Raw genomic sequence first — 10,558 nt, forward strand, 5'->3', positions numbered from 1 at the left:
CTGGGTATGACCATGCATTCCAGAATGTGTAAATTAGAAAGAGCTAGAAGTCATAATGATGTGTTGAACAGCAGGCCTTATTTTACCCCTGGCTAGAGATGGCTTCATCCAGAACAGATTAACACTGTGGTTGGGTCAATATTCTCCTTTCCTTTAAGATGCCAATGCAGTATCAACTTTGTCCTGGATTATTTGATTTAAATAGAAGTATGAATCCCTGCAATAAATAAAGTAATTTAATAACAAGTAATAACAATTTACTGACCAACTTCCTTCAAATACAGACTTTTCTGATGTGGTAGACTTCTAAAATTCTTAACCATTGTGGCCTTTAACTAAGAATTGAAACCCAGCACATATGAAAGCCAACATGGGGAAGGGTGACCTAAAACCAACTAATCTCTTCAAGAAGACATTTCTTTTAATGTTTGTTAGCCTATATTGAGATAGGCAGTTAAACTACAAAAATCAATTTCTTCTGTTGAAAGCTATAACTGGATATTTACTTATTTATTACTTATTTATTAATTTTTCATGTCATCCATCTTCCGTACAAGGTGATTCTGGGGGTACTTATAAGTTATTAGAAAGGCCTCAGAAAGCTATTACACCCAGCATGCCCAACAACTGTCTCTTGATTCGGTTATCAAACTTCTCTCTTTCGCCTTCTCTTCCGTTTGAAGCTGAATTAATCTCTGCAGACAAAGGAATGAAGGAATCTCTGCTTTCTCATTGTAGGTGTGATGCGGGCTACACTGGACAACACTGTGAAAAGAAAGACTACAGCGTTTTGTATGTGGTTCCAGGCCCAGTTCGATTTCAGTATGTCTTAATAGCAGCAGTGATTGGAACAATCCAGATTGCAATCATCTGTGTTGTCGTTCTCTGTATTACAAGGTTAGTCACAGTATCATCTTTTTATGACATTCTTCCAGAATGTAACATCTCAGTGTAGAAAGGCCAACATGCAGGTATCATGTATTCCCTCCTTTGGTTTAATCCAGTGTTTCTCAACCTTGGCAAATTTAAGATGGGTGGACTTCAATTCTCAGAATTCCCCAGACAGACATGCTGGCAGAGGAATTCTGGGAATTGAAGTCCATCCTTCTTAAAATTGCCAAGGTTGAGAAACAGTAGTCTAATCAATAACTAGATAGAAGCTAAGAAGCAATACTAATTGCAGATAATCTTTTCCTATTTTCAATGTTTTGGATTGGCCCATGTACAGTATTACTCCTGAATTACTTAGAACAAAGTAAGAACACCAAGAAGGTTTTTTTCCCTCAGATGTTCAGCTTAGGACAAGGCGCAAGAGGCAATCAGATACAACTGTGAAAATTAAATGTCCATATATATCTTAGTCTGAATTATAAACTAACCTTCTCAGAGCCCTATTTTAAAAATACATTAACCTTTGAAAAATGAGTTGATTTTCATTTAGATCAGTGATTTTTTTTTCTAAGTCATGCTCCAGGGAATCCTTGATTTCTTTGGAAATGTTCATGGCTGTAGCAAGCTTCCCTGAAAGTCTCCTAGTCTATTAATGTACCAATCTTTCAATACAATGTTCATTTGCCCTAGGCATCCTGGCTAGCTCTAGGCAGTCTTTCTCACTTTTTGCAACTATGGACCACTCAGAAAATGCAAGAAGGCCCAATTAAACATCTCCCTCTAAGTTTTCATCTTTAGATGAAATCCTTTTATAAACATCCTTTTTGGCGAATAATAAGGAATATTGTTTTCTGCCCCGTAAAGACTGAGATTCTGTAGCAGAATCTTCTCCACCAACTATGGTCTGATCATGAATTTTAATGTGATCCAGAGGGCTCCATTTGTTCATGCTTTACCACAACTGACATGGCTGAGATGCTCCAGGCGCCATCCATCAAAAAAATGTCATCTTGTGAGACCTAGGAGTCATGCCTTCTCTATTTTAGAACTTGCCATATGGACAGCATCTCCCCAGAAATCATGCTGTCCTTGATCTTTCTGGCCTTCACAAGATTTTGAAGACTTGGATGTTCCCTCACACTTGGGTTGAGAAGCTGACATAGCCCTGCTAGTGGACTAGTTTGTTCTGATTGGGATTTGGACATAGATTGAAAATGGAATATTTTAGACTTCCACATATGTTATCTTTATTGACTATCATTATTATAAATTTATGTTCTATTTTGGTGTTCTTAATTATCCATGTGCTGCCCTGTGTGCTCATTTTTGTGACATTAGCAGCTAGCTAGCTAGCTAGCTAGCTAGCTAGCCAGGTTGGTTGGTTGGTTGGTTGGTTGGTTGGTTGGTTGGTTGGTTGGTTGGTTGGTTGGTTGGTTGGTTGGTTGGTTGGTTGGTTAGTTAGTTAGTTAGTTAGTTAGTTATAGGGGCTACAAAAAAGGAAAGGGGGCATGTTCGGGAGGGGGTTCTAACAATCACATAACATATATGGGGACTGGGAATATGGAGCTGCTTTAGACAATTCAGAAACATTCTGTGTGGAGAGACGAGGATTATAATGCATAAAGATGATTTTCAAATACTAGAATGGAATTTATCATTGAAATGGTTCCTCCAAATGCATTCTTCTAAATTCAAAATCTTTGAAACACGGTTGCTCTATTCATCAATAGTTAATTTTCAGTACCAAATTTCATTAAAAAAGTCAGTTGGTTAAAATTACAAGAGCCTCAGTGGCACAGTGGTTAGAGTGCAGTACTGCAGGCTACTTCTGCTGACTGCCGGCTGCCTGCAATTTGGCAGTTCAAATGTTACCAGGTTCAAGGTTGATTCAGCCTTCCATCCTTCCGAGGTGGGTAAAATGAGGACCCGGATTGTTGGGGCAATATGCTGGCTCTGTAAACCGCTTAGAGAGGGCTATAAATGCACTATGAAGCAATATATAAGTCTAAGTGCTAGTGCTATATCAGACTAGAAGCTAGGAGATGGTGAGTCCCATCTTAGGCATAAAGCCAGCTGGACCAGTTCCTCCCAGCCCTGGAAGCAGGCAGTGGCAAACCACTTCCAAACAAATCCCTGCCAAGAAAACTGCAGGAATTTGTCCGGGCAGTCTCCAGAATTCAAACACGCACACCTCAAAAAATGTGTACAACCACTTAGAGAAGAAGAGTTTCTGTTTCTTCCAGCTTCACAATTTCTTCAGGCTTTTTTCCCAACATCAGAAAGTGATTCAAGTTTCCTGCAACTACTCCTATAAATCATATGCCTTTAAAATAAAAAAAACCTTTTCCAACAAATGAGAAAAAGAAAAAAAACAACACATACATAGAAAGTGAAAAAGAAGCTCCACTATATCTTAAGCATCTACAGCTCACATTCAGATCAAGAAAAGATACAAAACAATTCATAAATCCTTTCCCAACCTAAAGGCATAATAGAAAAATGTATGCTGAATCTTGGAATGGTTGTCGACCGAGCTATGCCCATCAATTCTTCCTTTAAGAGTAGACCCTCACCTACCGAAAAAAGGCAATGTATTATATTAAAGTGGGCTTCAGGAAACACAAAAATAACAGCCAAAAATACAGCGTACATAAAAGGATGGAGATGGGGAAGGAACTGCTAAACTGAAAAATGACACTGCCTCGTGTTCTTTAAGTAGTCTTCCTTCCAGCTTACAAACTCTGCCAGCGGTAGGCCATAGAGCAAGCTAACAGTTTGCTTAAAAGATTAAAATATATATACATATATTAGATGAACACATTTTGGGGGGTATTTTTAGATTACACGTTCATTAAAAACTTGCATGTGGCTTTTCAAAATCACATCTACCCAAACGTATTGCTGATAGCCATTTATGCATTAAAATCAAACGTCAGTCCCCAAATCACAAAAATGTGCAAATGGAAACTATTGGTATTCAAGATAGTGTATGCTAAGATGCCAACAGGATATAAGAACAGGATATTTCTTTTTCAAGGGATCGATCTGTTTGAGCAACAACTTCCAGAAACATTATGCTCACGAATAATGTTTGTCTGGCTTGGCCATTGGAACGACCATGTTAGAAGGCGCCATTTCTTATCAGAGCCAGTTGCCATTCAGGAAATTGCTACAGAATTTCTTGCCCTGTAAATCTTACATAATGTATATTATATCATCTTGGCACTGGCGTGTATTTTACTTTTCTCCTAGGAAAGAAGGAGGTGGGAGGAAGAATCAGGACATAAAGCTAAATAAATATTAAGATATAATGTTGTGTTGTCTTATAATGTTCTAAGTGGGAGCCATTTGTATCTCCCAAACATGGCCATTGGAGTTCAACTGACTATGCCTCTGAAAAGTTGCAGTGTGCATTCCCATCCTTTTGAGCTGGGAAATGCATGGAAACTGTAAAAAAATAAATCCCTAAAACAGGATTTTCACTGGGTTTTTTTTAAATGAACCTGACAAAACCAGATGAACTCTAGCACAAATGCAGCTGCCTAGAGGATTGTGAAATTAAAAATGTCCACAGATGATCTCTAGTTGAGCTGCAAGAACTCATGTATTGTCTATTGATGTGTCCATATATTTCAGGTTTTCTTCTTGAATATACTTTCTACCTGGCCCTTAAATAGGATCCATGTATACAAAGTGATATATTTTCATGGGCTTCCGGCTTTTCTGACTCAGCACTTTGTTTTTATATGGCTACCTCATTCCTCTCCTTCTAAACCAACTATTAAATAACACAGGATATCTGGAGATTTCTTTTTCTAGATCCTGTAAAGGGGAAGGAGACCCAAATCAATGGAATTAATTAATTAATTAAAAAAATTTTAAAACACGGAAAGAGGTGAGAAGAAATTCAGAGCTATGTTTACTGCTTGATTCAAGGCTTTGTTACTAGCAGAGAAGGTGGGAGACAAAGCTTTGGGGAGGAAGGCAAATGGTAGGAGGGTTATATAAGGAGCAGTGCCACAGTGCTCATTTCAACATCTTGATGGAACAGTTCTTCTGTCAACATCTCTGATGGAAGACATATTCTTGTGTCTTTAAAGCCCTACATGGCTCAGGACCAGCGTATCTGCGAGACCGCCTACTGCCACACACCTCCCAATGGCCGATAAGATCCCACAGGGTGGGTCTCCTTCGGATGCCGTCAGCCGGACAGTGTCGGCTGGGGGGCCCCCGGAGGAGAGCCTTCTCTGTGGCTGCTCCGACCCTGTGGAACCAGCTACCCCCAGAGGTCTGGACCTTACCCACTCTCATGGCCTTCAGAAAAGCTGTTAAAATCTGGCTCTTCCGGCAGGCCTGGGGCTGTTGACCTTATTGTAAAGGTCCAGCCCCGATTAGAAATGTATGCATGTTGGGAATTTTTAAATTATTCTTTTATTTTGCTTTTCTTTTTTTCTTTCTTTGTAAGCCACCCGGAGTCCTCCAGGATTGGGCAGCCTAGAAATGTAACAAACAAACAAACAAACAAATAAATAAATAAATAAATAAATAAATCTTCTTGTTCTCCCCTTCTTTCCCTCCCCTCCTGGTGCCTGGATATAAATGTACACACAAGTTAAGCCATTAGCTACAACAGCCCCAAGGTTGATATACCGCATGCAAGATCTCTTGAGGAAACAAGAGGACTTGGGATTGTGTGGGTCCATGGTTTCTTTCCACCTGCTACCTTTGCACGTCTTATAAAGCCACCTGACACAACACGGAGTCCGGGTCTTGTATAGAATAAAAACACCTACAAAGCCTAAAAACAAACAATGAGTAAAGATAACAATAACCATGATAGGAGAGAAGGCATACTCTGTACATCAGATGAGCCACCCTGATCTGGTCCAGAGCTTGGAGAGGTGGTGATGGGGAACTGGTTTTCAGAGATTGTCAACAGAAAAAGGACCTACACTTCCTAGGTACCATCAGATTAGACTACTTAGGGCAGTGGTTCCCAAACATGGCAACTTTAAGACTTGTGGACTTCAACTCCCAGAGTTCTCCAGCCAGAAGAGCTAGCTGGAGAATTCTGGGAGTTGAAGTCCACAAGTCTTAAAGTTGCCAAGTTTGAGAACCACTGACTTAGTGGATGGGACATGAAGTACCCACTTCTCTAGTGGATCTTATGGGCTAGGCAGAAATGATGGGAAAGAGCCAGTGCATGAGACAAATAGACCCAATAGCAGATGACTCTATGCAGATGTAATGAATGGAAAACAATGACTGCCATGTCCACTCTCATCATCACAATGTAATCCCTTTTATATGGTCTCAGATGTCCTTGTCTTTCTCCAATCATGCTTTATGCATCTCTTTCGTTATTTCATCTCCTGAAGCTCCTCGGCAAACCAGGGAATCCGATAGGAGTAAAGAAAGGGGGAATATTTACCCAGGAATGTTCCAATGTTCCCAGCAGAAGATACCTAAGGCCTCCATCAAACTGTCTACCAGACTTACAGGACAAAGCCTAAGCACCCTCTGAAACCCATATAGAACTAATAATTGTCCATGGGTGATTTCTCTGGCAGCCAAAGCAGAAAATAATGAGAACAAAGGTTTTTGTCATCACAAGACAACTTTTTTCCCTCCTCCAAAGTAGGCTAAATGAAGTTCAGCGGTACTTCCAGATAAATATGCCAATGGTTACAAATTTAGCTCTGTTTATTTAGACTTTAAGTCCCATTGGTCACGATGTAACTGATGAGCTGCATAGATTCAACTATAAGCATCAGCAACTTCCCCAAGCCTATTTAGACTATAATATAAATATTCATAAACTGAGTACTGAAGTTATAGTAGAGGTTCAGATAATTAAAGAACATAAAGTTCGTTTTTCTGTTGACAAAAATCAAAACAAAAACTAAAAATGCAGCATTCAGACTAAAAAACAATGAACATTGAAGCAAGAAGAGGGAGGGAGGGAGGGAGGGAGGGAGGGAGAGAGAGAGAGAGAGAGAGAGAGAGAGAGAGAGAGAGAGAGAGAGAAGCCCATGAATATAAAGGGCTGTTCAAATAATTCAACTTTGCAAAGGTCACTATATAGCCGCATTGCACAAGCAAAACATCCCTCCAAATCCACTTCTCCAAGCATCACAAAGGCACATCATCACAATTTAATGACTGCTCATATACAAAGGAGACAATTCTATCTGGATAGCACAAACCTTCTATTATGTATCGCAAAACGTGTGTGACATTAAAGAAAAATATCCATATTCAATATTTCATTCAAAGTAGCAATTGTTTGGAAACGGAATAATCTGGTAGGAAAAGCATTGTTAAAAACATCGCTAGGAAAATAAAAAGAGCAAACTTGAAACAAATGCATTTCAAAGCTTTTTGCTCTTGTTCCAGAGTATCAACCCAACTATCATTGATCTGCTTAAAAATGTATTTTAGTTTTTCAATGGTTTATGATAATGAATGTAGCTACCAATATCGAATTGAATCCATTGCTTATGATGCATCAATTTATATGCCTTAAGAAATACAGACAATAAACCAAGGCATAACAGTGTTCATTGTGAATAGGTGATTTTTCTCAGCAACTCCAAATCTCTCAACTACAAAGTATACATTACCACCAAAGGTGATAATATATGCTAACCCTTAATATAACCTACAAAGGTTACAATTTATGTAGTGTAATTTTAACAGGGTGCTGCATATTCTTATTACGTATTCTTTTCAGGATCAATTCCTGATGACTTCTTAAAATCAATTTAAAATTTAAATCAATTTAAAAGGACTTACATGGTATACAGATTTTTTAATTACATTCATTGAGTTCAAACTCCAAATCATTCTCTAAGAAGACTGTCTATTTGAGAACGTGTGAGGCTTAATACAAGCACATGTTTTTGTAAAGAGAGATTCACGGAGTTTAAATAAAGTAGATATATACCAGGAACTAAGCCACAATCTATATTTGAAGATAAATAGATGATCCACAATGCATCTATGTGAGCATGGGCTACCTTGTTGGGACTTTCTTGAACTATATTCATCTTGGGATTGCATAGCACAGCCATCTGAACCTTAGAAAGGGCACTATTTCTTGAAGAACATGCCCACAGGTGTTCTCTGAGATACTGAACTGTATCTTTTCCCCATTAATGTCTATGGAGGTTCCCGGATCATCCAGATTATGGTTGTCCCAAAGATGCATATCAAAAAGCAACTCAAGGGCGGGGTTTATTTTTTTTAAGAAGTAAAACGTTTTCGGGGGGGGGGGGAGCTAAGAAAGTCCAATTGCTTTTGAAAAGCACCTTTTGGTTTTCCCCTTTAAGTCCCAATCACTGCATAATCTCACCTAGTTCATATTTAAAATGTTGCTAAAGGTTATGAGTAGATGTTTTAGAGATGCATTGGACTGAAAGTGGGCAAGGAATAAGAGAAGGAAAGAAAGATCAGGGACCAGCATTTGTTTCTGTTCTTTTTCAGATTTCTGAAGTAAGAAGTGAGTATCTGAGATAATAAGTACTAATTTCTTTATATTAAGGAAAAATTGTTTTACAGTACCTAAGAATCCAATGTTATCTTGATTTATATCAGTGGTGGGATTCAGCCAGTTCGTACCCCTTCGGGAGAACCGGTTGTTAACTTTCTGAGTAGTTTGGTGAACTGGTTGTTGGAAGAAATCATTAGGGCAGAGAACCGGTTGTTAAATTATTTGAACCCCACCACTGATTTATACCCAATCTTACTTGAATTCCTTATCATGAGTTAATTTAAAATTCATAATTATATTAATTGAATTCATAATTAATAATTGAATAACATTTTAGATTCAGTATGCTTCAGCCTCCATCATGCTTTTACTTATATTTAGTGATTTGACCAATCATTTTTTTTAAAAAAAAAAATTAGCACATTTTTATTTATTTATTTTACGACAACAACTTATTTTATTGACACAAACATCCCATTCCAACAACTCAGGACTCCTATGAAGGGAAAATTCTTTGGAATATATAAAATGAAGTAGCAAAGGAAGAAACTGCCAGTGTTTGAAACAAAAATAGATTTTAGGGAGATAGATTTTGGGGATTTCATGGATTCTCCCAATTCCATGATGATGGAAAACGATGCCATGACTTTTGCCATTTCAATCCTTCACAGAAGAAGACTGTAATTATGTTTCTTGGATGGTGGGATTTGATGGTTGGTCCTGATGGCATTTCAAAAGACTAGGGTCTGTGATGCATTGATAACATCTAGCTCTTCTCAGAAGCTGAAAATAACAAATGCCATACAATATTGCCTTGTAAACCTAGAATACAAGAGCTTCTTTTGACACCTATAATTCTTAACCTCTAAAGTTGCTGTTTTACTCCTCCAGCAGATGATCTGATGATTAAAAGTCCGTACAGTTTACATTGCACTGCTTGGGCATTGTTACAGTTTTTATCAATTGCAAATGGGAGAACAACCTGCTGGTTTATTATTGGCATTGACAAATTAAAGCTAATGTGAGGATGATCTTTATTCCTCTTTCATATTCCCCAAGCTGGCTAAAAACGAAGACAAGTGTGTTCTCCGTGGTTTTCCCTACATCCCTTTTTCAGCGTTTACAAAGCCCGATATTGCTTAAGGAAGAGATATAAACTAGGACTGAGAAACCAGACCTTTCTTACATGCAATCCAGCTCCTAGGAGGAATGGTTTGGCATTTCCAAGCTCCAAAATTAAAGCTGGGTCCCCAGGGTAAGCAGGAGGTTGCCTTTCTCTGTTGCTGTGCAGTCAAGAGAAGATGAGCTAGAGTGACAGGTAGAATCTCCAGTTGCCCTTAAATAGCTGCAATTCTCAGCTGTCATTTAGCAAAGCAAATTTCATGCCTTTTTCCCTCTCTTTTTTTTTTCTTCTCCTCCTCCTCCTCTTCCCCGGCTGCTTTCAGGAAATGTCCCAGGAGCAACAGAATTCACAGGCAAAAGCAAAACACGGGGCACTACAGTTCAGACAACACAACGAGAGCATCGACCAGGTTAATTTAAAAAAAAAAAAAAAGAGCGCATGTTTCCACAATGGCAAAAGTAAACTGCAGACAGCTTGGACTTACAAAATACAGTATTATAGACAAAAGTTCTACACATGTTGCCTTGCATTTGTGGTAATCGACACCAATGAAAACAGAACGAAACATGTACTACAGCTATATTTGATTATGTATGGATATATTTGAAATAGTATACATTGTCTTGATGTTTTTCTGTAATGTAAATAAACTATTTATATCACACAATATAGTTTTTCTTTTTCATGTATTTGTTATATATAATAAATACTCAGTGATGAGAAAAAAAAACCCTACTTTTTTTTTTGGCTTTCTTAAATTTGCTGTATCCTAACCACTGCATTCTCTTTTCAAGCTGCTTCTATTTCACAGGTACACATCTAGCTCATAAATAATATGCACACATATGCTCACCCTTTGATGGACTTGTTGGTAGGCTCCCCTTGTTAACGATTTCAAAGGTTTTTGGCGTAGAGCTCCTTTTCTGATTTTTTTTTAGGAAGTCTCACGTTTCCCCGGCCAAATGTCCATTAAATCTGTCTCCCATTTTATGTTTGTGAAAAGATACCCATCTGGTCTCCATCCCCCAGATTTCCAACAATCTGCCACTAAT

At 38.3% G+C, this 10,558-nt stretch overlaps 1 protein-coding gene across 1 annotated transcript in view; it reads left to right on the plus strand.

The window, feature by feature from the left end:
• TMEFF2 (transmembrane protein with EGF like and two follistatin like domains 2) overlaps positions 1–10,174 on the plus strand; it is a 300,142-nt gene extending 289,968 nt beyond the window's left edge. Inside the window, exons 9-10 of the mRNA XM_087707692.1 lie at positions 739–897; positions 9,829–10,174. Of these exons, the coding sequence (XP_087563818.1) occupies positions 739–897; positions 9,829–9,925 (256 nt within the window). The 3' untranslated portion in view covers positions 9,926–10,174. The remainder of the gene's footprint in view (positions 1–738; positions 898–9,828) is intronic.
• Positions 10,175–10,558: the final 384 nt, after the last annotated feature.

This window comes from Thamnophis sirtalis, unplaced genomic scaffold, assembly GCF_051295495.1.
Source record: "Thamnophis sirtalis isolate CommonGarterSnake01/CBP01778 unplaced genomic scaffold, rThaSir2_p1.2 scaffold_1, whole genome shotgun sequence".
Lineage (NCBI taxonomy): Eukaryota > Metazoa > Chordata > Lepidosauria > Squamata > Natricidae > Thamnophis > Thamnophis sirtalis.